The sequence below is a fragment of the Serinus canaria genome, chromosome 1 (assembly GCF_022539315.1).
Source record: "Serinus canaria isolate serCan28SL12 chromosome 1, serCan2020, whole genome shotgun sequence".
Classification (NCBI taxonomy): domain Eukaryota; kingdom Metazoa; phylum Chordata; class Aves; order Passeriformes; family Fringillidae; genus Serinus; species Serinus canaria.
Window position 1 is genome coordinate 50,872 of NC_066313.1, and position 19,947 is coordinate 70,818.

General features: G+C 42.1%; 2 protein-coding genes across 8 annotated transcripts in view; both read left to right on the forward strand.

Moving 5' to 3' along the window:
• The window catches only part of SYNJ1 (synaptojanin 1), a 50,162-nt gene extending 39,930 nt beyond the window's left edge, over positions 1-10,232 (forward strand). For 3 of the 6 annotated variants that reach the window (XM_030234664.2, XM_050975175.1, XM_050975186.1), the window contains 5 exons: positions 1,527-1,565; positions 1,650-1,684; positions 3,799-3,907; positions 4,818-5,029; positions 8,128-10,232. In XM_030234664.2, the coding sequence (XP_030090524.2) occupies positions 1,527-1,565; positions 1,650-1,684; positions 3,799-3,907; positions 4,818-5,029; positions 8,128-8,973 (1,241 nt within the window). In that variant the 3' untranslated portion in view covers positions 8,974-10,232. The remainder of the gene's footprint in view (positions 1-1,526; positions 1,566-1,649; positions 1,685-3,798; positions 3,908-4,817; positions 5,030-8,127) is intronic. The other 3 variants (XM_050975177.1, XM_050975188.1, XM_050975185.1) reach the window with 2 other exon arrangements.
• A 1,443-nt stretch (positions 10,233-11,675) lies between these two features.
• On the forward strand, positions 11,676-18,264 carry CFAP298 (cilia and flagella associated protein 298). 2 transcript variants are annotated; one of them, XM_009102523.3, is made up of 7 exons: positions 11,676-11,833; positions 12,913-13,080; positions 14,207-14,274; positions 15,784-15,942; positions 16,281-16,412; positions 17,682-17,777; positions 17,867-18,264. In XM_009102523.3, exons 1-7 carry the CDS (start codon positions 11,695-11,697, stop codon positions 17,975-17,977), a joined length of 873 nt encoding a protein of 290 aa, XP_009100771.1. In that variant the 5' UTR covers positions 11,676-11,694; the 3' UTR covers positions 17,978-18,264. The 2 variants fall into 2 exon arrangements, with proteins under 2 accessions (XP_009100771.1, XP_050831190.1); XM_050975233.1 differs by lacking the exons at positions 15,784-15,942; positions 16,281-16,412.
• Positions 18,265-19,947: the final 1,683 nt, after the last annotated feature.

Sequence of the window (19,947 nt, forward strand, 5' to 3'; positions counted from 1 at the left end):
TAACATAACAATTTTTGTATTCTAGAAATGGATTTCTAATTTAACATCTGAGTAATATTATTGCTCTTGTGACACTAAAGGTGGTTTCATTAACGTATTTATCATGTAGGAACTTTCTTCTTTTATTTAGCATAGCTTGCACCCAGCCAGGTTGCTTCCTGGTTTTCAGTGGTGGTGGGAATTGTTACAGAAGGCATTTATGAAAAGCTAAGTGAAAACTTAGAGAGCTCTAATCAAGAAGGCCTTTAAGGCTGGCCCTCAGAGGAAGCTGTAGCTGGCTGGTCATCAGAGTGACCATTATACCTTTAACTAAATCAGGAATCTAGGGAGCCTGACTTTTCATAAAGGACTATGTATGTTCGTATATTCTGGGGAGAGAAACTTCCATTTAAACTATTTGGTCTATAATTTAATATTTTGCCTCTTTCTAAAGAGCACAGTGTGGTGTTTTGATTCTGATAGCCAGCTGTGTGTAACACACAGTTATGGGGAGCATTCCTTTTGCACCATTCTGGTTGGAGTACATGGGATTACTGCTGGATGGGTCCTGCTTTAGCCATGCCAGCAGAGTCATGGGCTTGGGTTTCTTCCTTGTCTCTCAGGAATGTGTCCTTCACAGCAAATAACAATACGAGTCCTAATAGAATCACTGGTAGGGTTTCCTCCCGTATGCTACAATTAATTTTGGCTGCATTGCTGGTTCATTTTTCTAAATTGGCAAAACCACTCTATGCGTAGAATATCTGAGCTTGGAAGGCACCTTTGGTGGTTATCCAAGGAGGGTGGCTCCTAGGAGGGTGAATTGGCACCAGGTTGCTCAGGGTGGGAGCTGCTTCACTGCGAACAGCACCCAGAAAGCCATTCTGACTGGTTCCTGGGCAGTCTGATAGCTGGAAGCTGATTTGATAAACTGTGTGATGCACCACAGAGTTCCACTTACTGTCACTGGCGTGGTGACTTTGCCTTCCTGGGAAATAAGCAGCAGAAACTCAAGCCAGAATCCTAAACCTCCCTGCCTGTTAGAAATTGTGGACTTGTCTGAACTAAAGGTATTTTTTTAATCTCTTGCTCATTGAATGTTGCATGTGATGGTTGCCATCAGCGTGGCCATGGTGAAGCTGGGGCTGTAACACATTTATCCCAGAAATACAGAGTGGGGTCAGGAACTGTCACATCAGTTCTCTTTGTTTTAACCACTGCTGGTAGAACATCTACAGAATATACCACAAAACAAAACAGCTTCCAACACGATTGAGAACACAGGGACCTGTACAAGCGGGTGCTTTTAGCTTGCAACAAATAGGATGTGATTTAAATAATCTGTAATAAAAAGGGTCAAATTACTTCATGTGTGCCGTGGGATAGGAGTGTGTTAGTGACAGCTGGTGGATATGTAATAAATTTTGAAAAAAATCACTGGTATCTCTTTGTTTCCATTCTCAGTAGTAGTAATGTAACATTGCCCTCTAATACCCATTTGTGGCTTATCTAACACGGATAATCTATTTTTTTCCCATGCTTCAAAGCACAAAAAAGCCCTGGAACACAAAGAAAAGATAATTTAGGTAATAGACACATGCCTTGTACTAATTGTAATACATACAGAAGTTGCTTTTGAAATAAGTGCTAATCTCTAATATCTGTTACAGTTCGTAATCCACATTCGGCGGGTACAACCAGACCGGTAGGTTTTGTTTTAAGATCATTTTCCTGCTAAGTGTCTGCTCTTTATTACATCGAGGTTTCTGTTAGTCACAACAGATGTAAGAAATCTTCACAGTTGACTGGTCAGTTTACGGTTTCTGTGATTTAGTTATCTCAACAAATTTTGTCTGTTGACTGAAAATACTATGGGATTGGGGGGGGGGACACATCATGATGTATGTTCAGACTGGATGTGACTTGATTGTTTTGCACTCTGCAATCACATAATAGGCTCCTGAATACACTTTTTACATCTCCTTTCAAATCACTGCCAAGTTACTCCTTTTATTATATGTCCTTACTGATTTGGTGTGATAAAATGCTTTATCTTCTGTACTGGAGCATAAATCGTGCCCGCAGTTAAGTACTTACAGGGCATTAATGGATTACATATGCAGTTGACATCTTATGATTACTTGATGTGTTATGGAGTTTTGAACCTTGTTTTAAAAGACTAATTTTCATAAACGCCTCCATGTAAAAATGAAACATTCAAATGTTTCAGCAAATATTAGTACTGTGTTTCATTCCTTAATTTGTGGAACTGAACCGAAGGAAGGGAATGAAGGGATTTACAGGCATTCAAATGCTTCACTCCGCACAAGAAATCAAGAGGTGAAATACATCTGCCTAGCTTTTTCTTAACAGTAGCAAGTAGGAGCCTTATGTGAGGTAAGAGTAAAGTGTTTTTATAGCTACCGGTCTTCTTGAAGAATTACTGAGTAAGGGGAATGTTGGTAATTCTTTGACTTTGTAGCATATTCCAATATTGGAACTGCTGTTGAAATTCTCAATTGAAGTAAATTTTACAGATTCATTGTTCTCAAAGAGATTGATTCTCACAGTGAACAATTAATGGTCTTGGCTTTTTTTTTTTTTTAAATTTTTATCTTTCTGGAAATGTAAAATGGCCGCTTCTAAAATTTTGACAAAGAAAAACTGGTACATATAGGAAAGAATGTATTACTTTTTCACTGTGTGCTTGCCTTTGTGTCAGGTGGTTGTTGGATTTGATTTCAAGGATTTCAGGACCAGGGACAGTAGCTACAGTGTGTACTGCTTCCTACTGAGGGATCCTGAGAGCTGGTTTACACTTTCTTTCTTTTCTGTTCCTTTTTTGATATATTTTTATTTTTAAAAAACACATTTTGGTGTATAATCCAATCATCCTCCTGCCTACTATCAGAATATTAAAAGAAATAGCAAAATGCATCTTGTCAATCTCAGATCTGATTGCAGATTCAAAAATTCAGACAGAATTTGAGATAAGGTGGCTGAAAGAGTTCAGAACATTGGTAAATGGACCCAGCCAAGCACAAGGAATCACGTAATATACAAAGCCAGGGACATATCTAGTAAAACTAAGATCAAGAATGATACTATTTTTATAGTATTTGCTTGATCCTAATTATTTTTTGTGTACAATTGTGCAATGGAATTTGCTCTGAAAACCATTTCTAGAATGTCCTCTGGTACACAACAATTTACAGGAAATAAATCTTACAAACTTGTCTCAATCCTTCCTGCCTCACAGTCCTTTTTATCCCAGGACCTTTTATTCAGCTTTCACTGTGTTGTTTGTCATTTACTCTGCTTCAGTTGTAATCTGGAATAGCTTCCTGTGTCTCTTCAAATACTGATGTAGACTTTTAAATTTACACTCCCAGCATATTAACTTCTATTCCATCAACCTCAGGAAGACTTCAGCCTTCAGATGATACAGAATGTGTGTTTCATTAATACTGTTTGATGAGAAACAGACCTCCAAATAAAGTAGTTGTTGGTTTTGTTGCTTACAATTCACGGACTTAGGTAAATTATCTTACCATTACTAGCAAAATAATAACTGTTTCTAGCATTGTTGCACAGGTAAATATTTATATAAAGTTGGAAAGTGTTGTAAAAATCCTTTGCTTTGAATTGAACCATCATCAGGTTTTGTTCTTACATGTGCACAAAAAAAATCAGCTGAGCAGCTGTTATCAAAGAATTTATTTTTCACAGAATCCTGATTATTCTGAATCATTTAGCAGCAGGTGACTGCAGACCCAAAGCCGAACTAAAATACTTTCTTTTTACCAACTTTCCTGTCAGACTGTTCCTCCTCGAGCTGGAGTTATCAGTGCCCCACAAAGCCATGTCCGTCCCTTGGGGGCAAGACCAGCATCTGAGACTCAGACCAAACCAGCTGAACCACCAAGGGGTAAGTTTCCCTTACAAGTTAAATACGAATGTCACTATTCAGTCAGGCTAAACCTGACAGTCTGTGGTTTGAATGCTTTGTTTTCAACAGATGTCTCCACTTTTCACTAGGAATTAAGATTCTTGGATGTAATAGCGTTTGGCAGTTTGTGTTAAGCATCCACAAGTACTGCATTTTTGGATGCTAGTCTCAAGATCACGTGAGATCTTGACCCATAGATTTCATGGTACCAGAAAAACTGTGCAAAGATTTCAGGGTTTGGTCTGAGCTCGCTGGTGTGTCTCTGGCCATTGATCAGGAGATCTATGCATTGGTAATTCTGTAATCGTAAGATTTGGAGTAGCATTTGTCTCTCAAAGCAACTTCCTAAACTTACAGTTTAAAAAAAACCCTTATGTTTGTATGTATAAAAATACACGTTTTATAATAGTGACTTCCAAAATACTTTTCAATATAACCGAAATACATTTTGGAGTGACATGGTTTGTGTTTTGTGTAAAATCACAGCATGGTTTGTGTTGGAAGGGACCTTGGAGATCATTTAATTCCAAGCCCCTGCCTATGGGCAGGGCCACCTTCCACCAAGCCCTATCCACCCTGGCCTTGGGCTCTTCCAGGGATCCAGGAGCAGCCACAGCCTCTGTGGGCACCCTGTGCCAGGACCTCCCCACCTTCAGAGGAAAGAATTTCTTCCTGATATCCCATCTAACCCTGCCCTCTGTCAGCTTAAACTTAAGTACCAGTTTTTAATAGAGATCTGCTGGGTTTTTGATTTCCAGTCCCGCTGCCATGAATACCTGCTGTTCTTACAGCCCCTTCTCTGCAGTTCCCTCTGGTGCTTCCCCATCCTGCCATCCTTAAGATTCATTACCATTCCTTACCATGAAAATCACTGCACATGTACTTCCAGGCTCACCACTGCTTCCTGAACCACTAAAGCCTCAGGCTGCTGGACCTGCTCAGCCCAGCACTCCTGTGCTAAGGATGCAGGAGCCCCTGATCCCTGTGGCACCGCATCCCTCTCAGGCAAGTGCCCCGCAAAGTCTGGAGCCCCCCCAGCCGCCGCCTCGTAGTCGCTCGTCTCACAGTTTGCCTTCTGAACCTGCTCCCTCCCAGCAGCAAGTAAGTAACAAAATACAACCCTGCAGGGACCTTCTTTCGCTCTGTAAATTAACACAGCTTGTACTGGATGCTGCAGGCTTTTGAGGAACCCTTAAAGCGAGCCCAGAAACAAAAATAAGGGTCCAAAGACTGGATTCAATGGTTGTGGGGCTCAAGGAGAGTAATAATTGCTTGTGTATTGTCCTTGAATAACTAACATCTTAAATACTAAACATTGAATTTAGGATTTCTTATGATGGCCTTAGAGTTTATGGACGGCTCAGTCTTAAAATTATGTTGTCATTTGGCAACATTTTATGGAAAAGCACTGGATCTAAGAAATCTGATTTGATAATTATATGACAAGCTGTACAGTAAGTAGCTAGCACAGGTTTTAAATAGTTATTGCATGATGTGGAGCTTTATGTTGGTGATCATTCATTGAAGGGAGATGATTTTGATAAATAAGTTAATAAATCAACATATTAATAAATACTTAAGAGAAATAAAATTCTCCCCGTTCCTCAGTGTCAGTTAAAATACAGAAACCTATTAACATACTGTGGAAATTTGATACAGTAACATTAACTTTCTGTTCTCTTGGATCATTTAGACTGTTATGATAAACATCAGCTTTTTCTAGGAAAAGCCATAGTTTCTTACTACTTGAAAACGCAGAAGGTTTTCAGTGCTGCTCAGGTTCTTTTCTTATGCCTGTATCTGAACCCTTTTTTGCTACAATAGTTAATGCCTATTTTGTACCACAGTGAAGCAGCCAAATTCAGTCCTCAGTGAGCTGATTTTTGAATTCAGACTAAAGAAAATCTTTAAATGCCTTTCTTTTCTTTCTCCTGAACCTCTTTCTTTGCCTGTGAACTGCCTTTCATTTTGGAAAGGCAGTTCACAGGCAAAGAGTGCACTTTTCTGAGGAAAGGTCTTTAAAGAAGTACAAATTCTTTTGAGAGGTAGTGAATTCCAAGCTCTTCCTTCTGTGCAAATCTTATGATCTTGAAGAAACGAAATCTGTTCTTGTAAAAATAATCACTGGTACAGTGTGAATGTTCAGGACTCTATACAATCCATACATGGAAAAAGAGAATTAGTTATTGTAAATAGATCTTCTTTATTGTAAAGAAGGAAGATTCTAGATTTCCACAGAAGGAAAGGCATTGTGGTTTTTTTCAGCTTGCAAAAGTATTACTATAGATGAGGGATAATACCAACATAGTTCCCAGAATGAGAGCTGTGGGGCTTTTAGTGTTGATAGGTGACTGGAATTAGACCATCCAGGCTCAGATTGTTATAATTTGTCTCCAAAAAGTAACACAATCAGCTGCACAATGGTTGTCTGTATGGAAATATCATTAGAAAGGACTTGTTGTTTTTTTATGACTCTTAATGGTCAAGCTTACAGTAGAAGATAGTAGAAGGAAAATTGAGTGTAGTGTGTCGCAAATACTCGTGGTTTGTATTCACAGCTCAAAAAAAGGTCTTTTGAAAACTTCTGAAAATACTTTTAACATGAGGTTGCTTTGTTACTTGGATTTTCTTCCTAATTTTCCTTCCTCTGATATCTGTTTCTCTTTCACAAGCAGGAGCAACCGTCAGGGTAACAGGTATCTAACTATTTACCAATCTTGTATGTGGCCTCCATCCAACCGAGCAGAAAAGATGTATGAATGTTGTTTTCATACATCCGCAGTCCCATCCCCGTTTAAAAACCACCTGTCTGCATTCATGGGTTGACTGTCATACCGTAGTTTGCTTTTTCCTTTCATAGTGCATTTAAAAATGAGACTGCTTTTGTTAGGGCCAGAGCAACTATTTTGTGTCATCATGTTTTTATGAAACAGTGGGACCCTCACCTACGTTGCTTAGTCACTGCTGAGCCTCCTGGTCTCAGTCTGTTCAGGGAAAAAAAGATTAGTGTTGACAATAAATGTTCTCTTTAATGCAAATAAATTCTGATGCTATTGCACTGCCAAATTATTTTTCAAAATAAATCCCATATATCACATTTCTCAAGGAACAAAGAGCTTACTGTGACCCAAAGTAAAACAAACGGTTACAATTTTAAAATCACTTGATTCCAAAACTACTCAAAGCAAGTTTTTACTTAGAATGAGGAGCAATTTGGATTCATAGTTTCTTTGGGATCTTGTACTTTCAAATGACAACAGGACTTAACCAGTCATGTGGTTAAGTGCTGGGCTGCATTTGATTTCTATTTCTTCTACAGTTCAGTTTTGTACATTTTTCCCTAAGTTACTCAATGCCTTTGTTTTAATATTATTCTGCATAAAACTTCACCTATAGACAGTCAATTCATTTGTTTTGGTATATTAAATTTATCTGCTAAAATCATAAAATTGTTTTGTGACATTTGAACTCTTAGAAGCCGTTTTTACTTAAGCTTTAACTCATTTGATAAGGGGAAGCTCCAAACTCTGTTCTGTTAGTGTGCATATGAACCAAGTAGATACTCCACCTTTTTGGACAGCTTGTACAAGGTAAAAAATACCTTGCATTATTGTTTGAAGCAAGGAATATTTTTGTTTTAAAAGCTGAGAAATTCTGTGGAGAAAACTGTCTTCTCCAAGGGTAACTTGTTGTTTTAATTAGTGATTGTCCCTTTTCATGCCAAGAAGAAATGCTTATGGATGCCTGCCTACACAGAAAAGTCTGACTGCGTATACTAGTAACACTAACATTTCCTTTCATTGTGGTGCTTTAATGCTGCTTGTAACATCAGTATGATAAACTCCAAACAATGTAACCTGGAGCTTTTAATTTCGTGGTTGTGCTGGGCTATCCCTTGCTTAGAATACAGTATCCCTTGCTTAGAATACATTTCCTGAACATTTTCTTATGCAAAGCTCCCTTAGTGTTTTTTGCTGGGATTGGGACCCGCAGGAAGTAGGTTCCAGCTTCATTCACCACCGAGGAGGGGGGAGTGGTGTTTAACAGCTTACAGGCTTTTCTTTAGACAGGGGGTTCAGGCTGTTGTTTCTGTTCTAGTTAAAACTGGGTTGATGTTTCAGCTGAGGAGTGAGAAGGGGGGCAGTAGGAACAACCTGGAATCAGCCGCATGATTCCTGAGCACGTTGTTTCCTTTGCAGCAGAATCCCAACGGGACGTACGGCACTAACCCTGAACCCCAGCTCAGCAGTGACCCTTTTGAAGACCTGTCATTTCAGCTGCTCGTGTCCAAGATGCAGACATCTGTCCGAACATCACCTGCTCCACCCTTAAACCAGAAGGAGTTGATACAGTTGCCTTCAGTAAGACAAAGAAAGGTGGATAATTCGAATACTGTAAATTGCATGTCAGCAATGCCTCCTATTCCAACCTTTCACTCATCCCAGGAACATCAGCACAGCTCTCCAAATCCATTTATTACTGGGCTGAACTGCTCAAATCCATTCACTGAAAGAACTCCTAGTGCTGGGAACCCATTTAGGACGGAAACACGGGAGACCGGGATAACCTCGCAGGTACTGGGAGGACCTGCTGCTTCCCACCCATTCCCTCCTCTGCCCCCGCCCAGCTGTAACACAAGCAAGCCTCTGTTTCCTGTGGATGCAGCTGAAAATACGTTTTGCCTGCGCAGTAAATCTCTCAAGGTAGAAAACGTCCAGCCCAAGGGGTGGGTGACGTTTGACGAGGACGAGAACTTTAACACGAAGCTAAAGCCATCTGCGAGCGTTCCGGATTTCACGCGACTCGGCTCCGGGAAACCGGCTGGGTGCCCGGGTTTGCTGGGAGCCGAACACAAGACTTTCCTCGGTTCAGACTTTAACTTTGATGGTGACTGGAGTAAAAGTGCTACTGATTGCTTCTGTACGATGCCAGCAAGAAAGCCACCTGCACCCCCTGTGCCATCCAGAGCAACCATCAACAGGTCCCCTGCAGATCCCTCCCTGGCACCCAAGGTGTCACCAACTCATGGTTTTACAGAAAGATAGGTGGTCAGAGATACAGAAGGTTGTATTTGTTCCTACGTTTTATCCAGTAGAATAATTGGGCATTTGAGATTATCCTGTGTGCAATAATTAATTGTTAAATGCACTGAAACTTAACTCTGCTCATAAGCAGCCACTTCAGCTTGTGTATAAACTTTGAATGTGTATATATGGTAGAGCACAAAAAATGGTCTGAAGTTGATTAAAATCTCGATGTAATAGTATTTGAATAGATAAAAAAAGAAGGGTGAGCTACTGTCTCACTAAAACCTGTCAGTCCTGGACACAGATTTTGCTTAGGGAGCTCTTTCATTTCTGTTCTCCTTTGTGGAATTTCACAAGAAGAGGCTCCCTGCTGGCAGCCTCCCCCCTCCCTTTTGACTGTTTTGTTAGTTGATATTTATAAGTATTTACCAAAGAGCTGCCAAAGTTTATGGAGATTTGAATGTTGACAAGTATTGTTTAGAAGCTGTTTAATTTATAACAGAGTCTATGGGTATTTGTAAGGCTTATATTTGAATTTGAGGCACAACAAAAATAGTTTACTTTCAAAATAGAATCAAAACTTTGCATATTAATATATTCAATTAATCTCCTGTCAGTACATTTCAGTTGTTAAATCCTATTGTGACATACACTCACTAGCACTAATTCAGAATAATTGTTCCATATCATCCATTTATTCATTACTATTTTAACTATACTTTTTTTTTTTTCACAAATTGGAAACAGCTGATACAGCAAGCTTTTCCTCAACCTCTGGAAAAGAAGCCCCCTTGGCTTTTGAGACACAAAGCAGTATTTGCCAGTTGCAGACCATGTAGTCTGCCAGCCAGGGGGTGAAACAACACGCTTAGATTGTATTTAGAGTAGTGAAATATCCCAGGGCAGCAAGCTTTTGAAACCCTCGAACGCTCTCACAACACGATCCATTAAATAATCCACTGTTCCTTCGGACAGCCCCTGGTTAGCCACGAGCTGCAGCCGCCTAGAGGAGTGATAGTGAGTTTTCTATTGCGCTTTTTTCTGTTCAGGTCATTCCAGTTGTACACTTGGAACAGCAGTGGTACTACTTGTGCTTCGGTGTGTGAGTTACCTTGTTTCACGCTGTTGCTGCAGACATCGGTGTGGTTGATGTTTTGGTATATCCTTACATTAGCAAACCAAATTCAGGGGGGAACTTTTGCTAGTGGGAGTCACGTGATAAAATATGTTGTCGAATATTTAATTGCAGCGATTAAAAACTATCTGTCTGAACTGTACCCAGTGTACGGCTCCTCTGCACTTCACAGGACTGTGGGGACCACAGGGAATGCTCCAAAATTTCAGGGAATATATATATCTAGGTGTATGTATATATATATGTGAGCTGTAGTAAGGCCCTGCCATGTGTTGACGGGAGCAATGATCAACAGCAGATGCTGTGAAAACACAGAGGATGGAGGTGAGACCCACTCCCCACGTGTCCCTGGACTCTCAGTGTTCCTGCTCACCTGTCCATGGCTGTATCCCCCGGGACACCCAGGTATGCCTGAAATCATCCTACCCTTGCGGTCATTTTCTCTCTGTGCCCCTGTGTTACCAAATCCTCCTAAATTGTCAGGATAAATAAAACCCTCTACAAAATACCTTCTTAGTGTCAGCAAGTTGGGCATTCCTTTATTCTTGGCCAGGCGCTGTGTGGCTGACAGAATTCCGGCCTCCACATGGACACTGATACGGAACTTTTTCACTTATTTATACATTTTTAGTAAACAAAGAAATTAAGGTTCATGGGTTCTAAACTACATTATTATCTTTAATTAATTAGTATTCTGTCATTTATTGGTGATTGATTTCTCAGTTCTTATGCTAATTAGTCCATATTTTTAGTCTTTATTTATCTTTCCATTTAGTAGGGAATTTCCAGTGCATATACTGATTTTTTTTTTCTGGTATTTTCTGCATAGTGTCCTTGTGATCCATAAATTCTGCATTCTAGATGCCCAGCCTCCCCAGTCCCTCTTTCTCTCCCGGGCTTTGTTAATTGGAAATATCACAGTTAGTTTATGAAAACTGATTGTTTCGGGCCTTCTCCCAAGCTGTCCCCGCAGAAGTAACTTGTAACGACTTCACTAAATACCGCCTGAGAGTAATTTAAGTGTAGTCCACTGCTTATAACTGATATACATATAGGTGATGATTAATTAGAACAATTAATTTAAGAGGTAATTAAAGTCTTTACCTGCAGTTAGTAAGACGTTCTGTTGTTCCCCTCACGGGGCAGGGCGCGCGAGCCCTTTAAGGGCTCACGTGCCCTCACGGGGAGGCCGGCAGTACCACTGCTTATAATAATTTATATATATATATATAACTGATGATTAATTAGAACAATTAATTTAAGAGGTGATTAAACTCCTTACCTGCAGTTAGTAAGACGTTCTGTCGTTCCCCCACACGGGGCAGGGCGCGCGGGCCCTTTAAGCGCTCCCGTGCCCTCACGGGGAGGCCGGAAGGGGAAGCGGCGGCGGGACCGGCGGCGGCGCCGTTGCGGCGGGACTGGAGCCTCCCGAAGGATCCCGGCCGATCCCGAAGGATCCCGCTGCTTCCGACGGGGGCGGCAGCGGCCCCCCCGCGCCCTCAGGGCCTCCCGAAGGGGCGGGCGCGGCCGGTCCCCGCGCTCCCTCCCTGCCGCCGGTATCCAGGGACTCGGCTGCGTTGCTGAGGGGACGCTCCGGGCCGGCCATGGTGCGGCTGCACGTCAAGCGCGGCGGCGAGAGCCAGTTTCTGCTGGAGGCGCCGGGCAGCACCCGCCTGGCCGAGCTGGCGCCGCTGGCCGCCCGCATCCACAACGGGCGGCTGAAGGTGCAGCGCCTGTGCTCAGGTACCGCGGGGGCCGCGGCGGGCGGGATCGGCTCCGGCCACCGTCCGGGCAGCGGGAACGCGCCGCCTCCGCTCCTGACGGGGTCGGTGCGAATTCCCGCCTTCGGTGTTTAGTGAGGGCCCTGCAAAGCGCTGAAAACTCTCCCGCTGCTTGTACCGGTAGCGGCTGCTTAAATCAGGGAATCGCGGAATGGTTTGGTTTGGGAGGGACCTTAAAGCTCTGGCAGTGCCACCCCTGCCATGGCAGGGACACCTTCCGCTGTGCCAGGTGCTCCAAGCCCTGTCCGGCCTGGCCTTGGGCACTGCCAGGGTTCTAGGACCAGCCACAGCTTCTCTGAGCATGTTGTGCCAGGGCCTCAGCACCCTCCCAGGGAAGCATTTCTCCTCAGTATCCGTCTAACCCTGCCCTGTGGCAGTTTGAACATTCCCCCTTGCCCTGTTACTCTGGGCCCTTGTCCAGAGTCCTCCTTTAGGGCACTGTGAAGTGCTCCCTCCTGACCAGCAGTGCCCGGACTGTGTGTGAGGATATTCTGGCCACCACCGGCATCCCCTGCCATGCGATGGAGTCAGTGGCATGTCTGAATTAGTGCTGAGTTCACTTCTGAGGCAGCCTTAAAAAAACATTTCCTGCCCTGCCGTGGGGCTGTCAGAGCAGAGATTGCTGTCAGGTGAGCCTGACCTGGGGGTGCAGCCCACCTGTGCCAGCTGTGCCACAGCCACAGTGTTTGTGGGGTGTCTGAGGCCATACTGACTCTGCTCTGAAATTTAAAAAAATCTGACCATGGAAATACCAAAAAAGAAAAGGTTTATGGCCAGTAAGTACCATGAGGGCTTGCATCCCTGCACATGTCATTTGTTACATGTTTTATAGGTATGTAAAATGTATAAATTTCAGCGTAATTACACCATCTGTATCTATATATGTGTGTTTATATCCCTTATTCTTTATTCCCTATATTTACCTGTTTGGAAACAAAAAACTAGGGGCAAGTTTTGCCTGCATGTACATCATGTAAAAGGCTTTTGTAAGTGGACTGTAGTAATGGAGACTTTTAATCTTGTTCTCTAACCACTCTAAAGAGATGGAGGAGCTGGCAGAGCATGGTATTTCCTTACCTTACAACATGCAAGGACTGACAGATGAGCAGATCGAAGAGCTTAAGTTAAAGGATGAGTGGGCAGAGAAGTGTGTCCCAAGTGGTGGAAGCGTCTTCAGGAAGGATGAAATGGGGCGAAGAAATGGATTTGGTAAGTCAAACGTCAATGCTGGTTTCTTTCCCTTCAGGCACAGACAATCAATAATATAACAGGGAGCAACAAATCCCTAATTCTGGAATGGGGTAGCCAATAAGTTCCACACAAAGGAATTCTGTCTTGGGTTAGAATCTGGGGTAATGCTGATTAACAAGCCTAAAGAGCAGTATCTTCAGCACATAAACAATCAGCAGGATCAAGTTTGACTGTTCCAGTTCAGTTTCCTCTCCCCATTTGTAAATGTACACTTGAGAACTGGGTTTCCCTGGGGACCCCAAGATACATTAACAGGTTGTTTTTCTAATATTTCTCCTTTTTTTCTCATTGACTGGGATTCAGATTGACCGAGCATGTTTTTGTATGTGGGAGTTCAGCCTTGTGATATTGACAAAGTTAGAAAATTGAACAGTGTGTATATGTAAGCCAAACCAAGTGCCATCAAATGGTGCACCCAAGTGGGACATAAGCTGGGAATGAGTATGCTTTAGCTGGATTTTTTGTTTTTGAGGACAGGCTTTTTATAGCAATTGAAATAGATAACTGTGATATGAAATGTACAGTGCATTTGTGAAACTGTTGTTAGATTGAGATTTTAATTAGAAAAGAAAGATGCAAGCTATTATGCCCAGTTAAAGCATGTCTGCCAGTACAGCCCACAGAAGTCCAGCAGGGAAGGAGCCTCGGATTGTTGTGGAGGGTATGGGATTATGGTTGTTGCTTTCTACTGAGGACCTTTGTCCCAAATCAAGTTCCAGATCATAGAATCATGGAATCACAGAATAGCTTGGGTTGGAAAGGACCTTAAGGCTCATCCGCTTCCACTCCCCTGCCATGGCCAAGGACATCTTCCACTAGACCACATTGCTCCAAGCTCTGTCCAGCCTGGTCCGGAACACTTCCAGGAATGGGGCAAATACCAGTCACATGTCTTTGGGAAAAGTCAGTTAGTTTGTCCCATGAAAAATTCTGCTTATTTCTTAGTGAGAAGTACAGGAAGGAACTATGTAACTCCTGCTTTATGATATAATACTGTTTCATTTGCTCACAGTCGAGTCTGGACAGGATACATGCTTGGTTTCTTTACAGTAAGCATAGACTATGAGATGTCTCTTACTTTTAGCTCCAAATGAAAAAATGCAGCAAGTTATAAAGAAGACAATAGAAGAAGCCAAGGCGTTAATCTCTAAGGTAAGTTTCCTCAAGTGAAGTGTGGGGCTTTCCTGATAAGTCCTGTGGAGTTGGGCATCTTAAATAAAATCAGACTTTTTTTGGGGCAAGGGCTGACAGTTGTTGAGAAATACCATGAAATGATGTGACTAGTCTAGTAAAACCTGACATTTTGGTTAATGTTTTTCTTTAAGGCTTTTGGCAAGTGGTTCAACAGGTTAAGGAATCAGATCCAAACTCCAAGGGAATGCAGCTGAGCCCATGTGGAATGATTAAATCACGTTGTTTTATCCTTGCAGTTTGCTCTTGATGTGTTCTTTGGGTGAATGCTTGTCATGCTTTCTGGTGAAAAATTAACTGCATTCAGTGCTGTTCTTGGAGTTAATGAAGTCCTTTGACTTTTATGTGTAATTAATTGGAAAATGTGTTCTAATCTCTTAGATTATCACAGAATCACAGATGGTTTGGTTTGGAAGGGACCTTAAACCTCATCCAGTCCTACCCCACTGCTATGGGCAGGGATACCTTCCACTAGACCAGGCTGCTCAGAGCTCAGTCCAGCCTGAACACTTCCAGGGATGGGCAGGGGCTAGGCCTTGGTTTGACAAGCGCTTGCACTCACGCTCAGTCCTGCTGAGTGTGTGTGTTCAAAGACAAGCACAAGGTTTGCCCTGATGGGACGGTGCTCTCAGCCATTCAAATTCGCATTGCCACATCTGTAGGTGCTGTGTTGTGTTTCAAAGTCATACAAAAGCTGAAACACAACACAGAGCACCTACACATAAATATTTAGTAATATTTATGGATGGTGTTTAGGATAGTTTGGAAAGTGGCTTGTTTGGTTTGCCACTTAATAATGACAAAATAGAAGAAACATGCCCAGGTATTTGGGGTTGTACTGGCCGGTTAACCAGATCAAGAATGTCCACAAGGAGGCAACATTCCCTTACCTTAGTACTTAAACTGTTAAATCTGCAGGGAAGACCTCTATTTCTTTCAGATGTGTCATGTTTCTCCTTTATCCTTGCACTAGAGTTTGGAATGATCTCAAGTACTTGTTCTTACAGTTCTCTGCATGAGCTGTGCAGTTAGCCAAACTTTACACTTCTGCTCACATGTGCTCCGTTTTTTATCAAGTTTTAAGCCCCTTCTCCATCCTTCACTTGAATTTTGCTGGCTTGAATCATGCTCATGAATCACAAGTGTTTGGAGCCAAAGCACTCCTGTCTGGTATTTGTGGTCACTCGTGTCCTGGGTTGAGTCCTGTGTTCCACGGGCAGTTGTCTCCTGCACAGTTTAGCGAATATCTCCCTGTTTTGTTTTCTCCCCCACCCCACATGAGCAGGCTAAACAGAGGGGCCAAAGGTGAGAGATGTACTCCCAGGTCAGTATTCCATGAGGAAATTCGCACTTCTAAATTCTTTGTGCAGCCTGTTAGCCCTGCTCAGATATCCCATCACTCAACCTTTGAACTGGCCACCCTTTCTGCAGGTTTGCTTGTATTGCCAATGATCCCTGTCTGTATTTCAGAAACAAGTTCAGGCCAATGTGTATGTTGATATGGAGACGGTCAAAGATGCCTTGGAGCAGCTCCGAGGGGCTGTCACGATTGTGTATCCAATGGGATTGCCTCCACATGATCCAATTAGGATGGAGTTCGAAGATAAAGAAGACTTGTCAGGAACTCATGTACGCAGTAATGTATTCCCATTGTATGTAGTCCTGGGTTAAACGTGGCCTATGCTGCTCTTCATCTTATCAGTGAAAGCTGTTCTCATCTCCAACATGGAGAATTTGTTGCCCAAAGTGTTTCTATTAGATCAAGATTGAATGGAATATAAATAAAAATGCCATAGATGAATACGAGGAGAAAGATGTAGAAGTACAGTGTAAAATTACGCTTCATGTTAGGAACTCCAGAAAGATTTTTTTTTCTTCCCCCTGAAAAAAAATCTGGTTTTGGGAAAAAAAAAAAAAGAAGCAAGAAACAACACCCTCAGCTCTCTACCTTGTTTGTTTTGGCACAGGCTGGAACTGAAGTTATAAAAGAATCAGAAGCGCAGTTATGGTGGGCCGGAAAGCAGTTAGAAGAAACAAAGTTGCTCTCTGACTATGTAGGCAAAAATGAGAAAACAACCATCATTGTCAAGATCCAGAAAGTGAGTATTGCTGGGAGATTGCTCTGTAAGTTCCTCAGCCTTGGTTGTCTCTTCCCTGTGGAAGAGAACTTATCCATACGAGTATAAAATGGATTAGATTAGTTCCAGTTTGAGCATCCTAAAACTGTGCATCTCTTTTAAGGTTTGAATGGATTATACTCTGAGTTTTTCCTTAATAATTCCTTAGCCTGTCAGTTACCTACTGTATTTGCTATTTCTTGCTTCATGATGTTTTTGTGAAGTACAACAAAGAGGTATTTAAAGAGGAAATACAAGCTGGGAAGTTTTATGGCAAATCTTGCCACCTGCAGTGCATTCTGCGGTGCATCCCTGAGAGGAAAGTCAGGTGATGTATGTGACTTAGGTGATTTATTTAGACCAGACCTGCTTTCTCTTTCCTCTCAGGGTCACTGGGAAATGGTGTTGGCACCTCAATAGCCACTGAAGTGTAGGCTCCCAGGAATGCTGTCTGTTTAATTACTTGAAGGATTTGCTCAAAGAGCAAGAGCAGTACAGGGGCTCCTCTCGGCCCAAACCGCCTCAGAAATGTTTGTTCTTGAGAGCATCCACCATCTCCATGCAAGATGCTGTGCTTGCAGTTGCTGACAGCATTTGTTTTCTGCTTTGTCCATCATTTCTTCCAGGGGTACAGTGGCCTGGATAAGAAATTTCCTTTTACTTGTAGTGGTTTGTAACTCCCTTACTTCTCTGCTATGCTGTGCTGTGTCTGTATTAGTAGGGGAGCTAAAGAGATATCTAGAGTGACCTTAAAAAAGATTTATTATGTCTTTTAAAGTGGAATTTTATGTAAAATAGATTTAATCCTGTTTGCATCTTCCATTGATGTCCACAGAATTGACAGCATGATTCTGATACAAAGATGGAAAAATAACCCTCTCTTGAAAAAATAAGCCTCACTTCCCTGTGAGGGTGTTGAGGCCCTGGCACAGGGTGCCCAGAGAAGCTGTGGCTGCCTCATCCCTGGAAGTGTCCAAGGCCAGGCTGGATGGGGCTTGGAGCACCCTGGGCTAGCAGAAGGTGTCCCTGTCCATGGCAGGGGGTGGGAATTACATGATCTTCAAGGTGCCTTCCAACCCAAACCATTCTGTGATTCTATGAATGCAGCCACAGTTTCTCAGCATTTATTTTACTGTCCTGAGGGACCTTATTAAATCCAGTTGTCTGAAGAAAGGTTTTTGATGTCTGTGATTAGCAGCTTCCCCTTTGTATCACAAATGCCATCAGCAATATTTCCAATTTCTCTTCCAGAAAGGACAAGGAGCTCCAGGGCGGGAGCCTGTGATCAGCCATGAAGAGCAAAAAGAGATGATGCTGTACTACTACAGGAAGCAGGAGGAGCTGAAGGTAAGTGTTCCTTTGGTGCCCGAGAGCTGGGCTGCTCCAGCAGAGCTCAGGCTGCGTCCCTCACTGCCTCCCTCCCCTCTCTGCCACAGAAACTGGAGGAGGAGGACGACGACTCGTTTCTAAATGCTGAGTGGGCAGACAACCATGCTCTGAAAAGGCAATTTCACGGTGTAAAAGACATCAAATGGGGTCCAAGATGAAGGTCTGCAAACCCCTTCTTAAGCTGCTTGGTTGATGCACTTGTTTGCAGCAAGGAGTTGTGTTGTGTGTGGTAGATTCTTCTGACAGCAGCTGAAATTGTCACTTCTGTGACCTTAGATGTTCAATAAATGTTCGTATTTCTCTTGACTGCAGCAGCACTTTCCTCTGCAAAGAAATGAACAGATTCTCTTGACGTTTGGTATTTTATTAGAGACTTGTAATTTGGATATGGGAATGTCAATCTGTTTCATAGATAAGAGATGTAGTAAATATGCACTGGAATGTTTGGTGTTGTTCAGAGTGGTCTTTATACTCTCCTCTCATTCTTGCATTGCTATTACATGGTGTGCTCTGGAGAAGGTAATTTATTTTATAGGAAATCAGTTTTCCCTGACTAATCCAGGGAGAATTAAGGTTTTTTATGTGCTTGTTCACATTTCAACATAGCTATTTCTAAACTGTCATTTTGAAATGAGTTAACTTCTTAATAATTGTTTAAAGGAAATGTTTTTATATAAATACTAGTGACATCCTTGTGGAATGCTTCATTTTCATTCTTTGGGTTTAGTTTTTCTTGCTGGTATATAGAGGTTGACCATAATTTGTATACAAAAATTAGCATCATTTGCAGGTAGATTGGATAAACCCAAGTTTAATAGGACCAGATCTTTTAGGGTGGAAGTAAAAAATCATACTCATTTTCTGTATTAGTATGGTTGAAGAGATGCTGATCAAGTTGAAAGTCAAGTGTTTGCTGAACTTGCAGCTTGAAGACTGGATACAGTCTTCAAGCTGCAAGTTGAAGACAGGTAGTGAATGCCATTCAGTGAACTATTAATGGTGATAGACTGGATACAGTCTTCAAGCTGCAGTTGAAGAACAGGTAGTGAATGCCATTCAGTGAACTATTAATGGTGGTTTTACTTCAATCACTGATTTTTTTTTTTTACTTTCAGGGAAGTTTGTTCTGGTAGTTTTTTCTTCAATCTCAACTTCACAGTAACATGACATTTTACAAAAGGAAAAATCAGCATTTTTGAGTTGAAAAACTTCAAGTATTTTTAATTTAAAATTTATTTGGGATTTTTTCACATGGCAAAAAAGGTTTTTGAAAAAAACACTTTGTTCTTCTGCTTCCTAAGAGGAAAATCAGTGTCCTGGAGCTTGTAATATTCTCATTTCCTCTCTGAAAGAAAGGGAAAAGCAGGCATAGGAGATATTTAACACAGATTCTGTGCTCCTTTGACTGTTCTCGGCTGTAATTGCTGCTGTTATTTTCTTTAGCTGAGCAAACTTTCCATAGCATTGATCCTTTGTCGAGTTCTCACAACAGTGTTTGTGGATCTGCTGGATTCATTTATTGTGGCTGAAATTGAATGAACTCACTGGAAAATGATTGAAGAGTACCAGAACCCAGGAAACCCTGTGGGTATTTAACTGTCCAAGAAGATAATGAGATAGAAACACCACACATAGGTTTGAAACTTTGCAAAAGCAAAGTTTTGTCTTTGTTGTAAACCACTTATTTTTGGAAGTTTAAGAGTAGCCATGCCCTTCCAAGGAGGAAATCCATTCTCTCTACATGGAGAGACACAGCAGAACATTGCTAAAATTTCTGTTTTGTGGCCGTATCACCATCCTGATGAATGGAGATGGTATCCACACCTGGTTTCATTCCTTTTCTCATTTTCACGGTTTTGCTTTCCCCCATTGCTCCTTTCTCTGCCTCACCCAGGATTTGGAAGGGTTTATTTATTGCTTCCTGCAACCTCACCCAGTGTTCCTGGCAACAAACTGGAGGCTGATTTCAAGGCAGAAGTGGGGAGTTCAAACAGCCACACCAGCACTGCATGTTGCCTTCCAGCAAGTTCAGATGTTGATGCTGGCTCATATAATATTCCAGATGTGTGTCACGTCCACAGCTGTGTGTGGGGCATGAACCAGTTAGTCCAAACAACTTGCTAACTCT

Excerpts from the sequence above, each read along its gene's own strand:
- CFAP298 (XM_009102523.3), top strand. The coding sequence starts at position 11,695 with ATGGTGCGGCTGCACGTCAAGCGCGGCGGCGAGAGCCAGTTTCTGCTG. Across the intron at positions 16,413-17,681 it reads TCATTGTCAAGATCCAGAAA|AAAGGACAAGGAGCTCCAGG; the intron begins GTGAGTATTGCT and ends TTTCTCTTCCAG. Across the intron at positions 17,778-17,866 it reads GGAAGCAGGAGGAGCTGAAG|AAACTGGAGGAGGAGGACGA; the intron begins GTAAGTGTTCCT and ends TCTCTGCCACAG.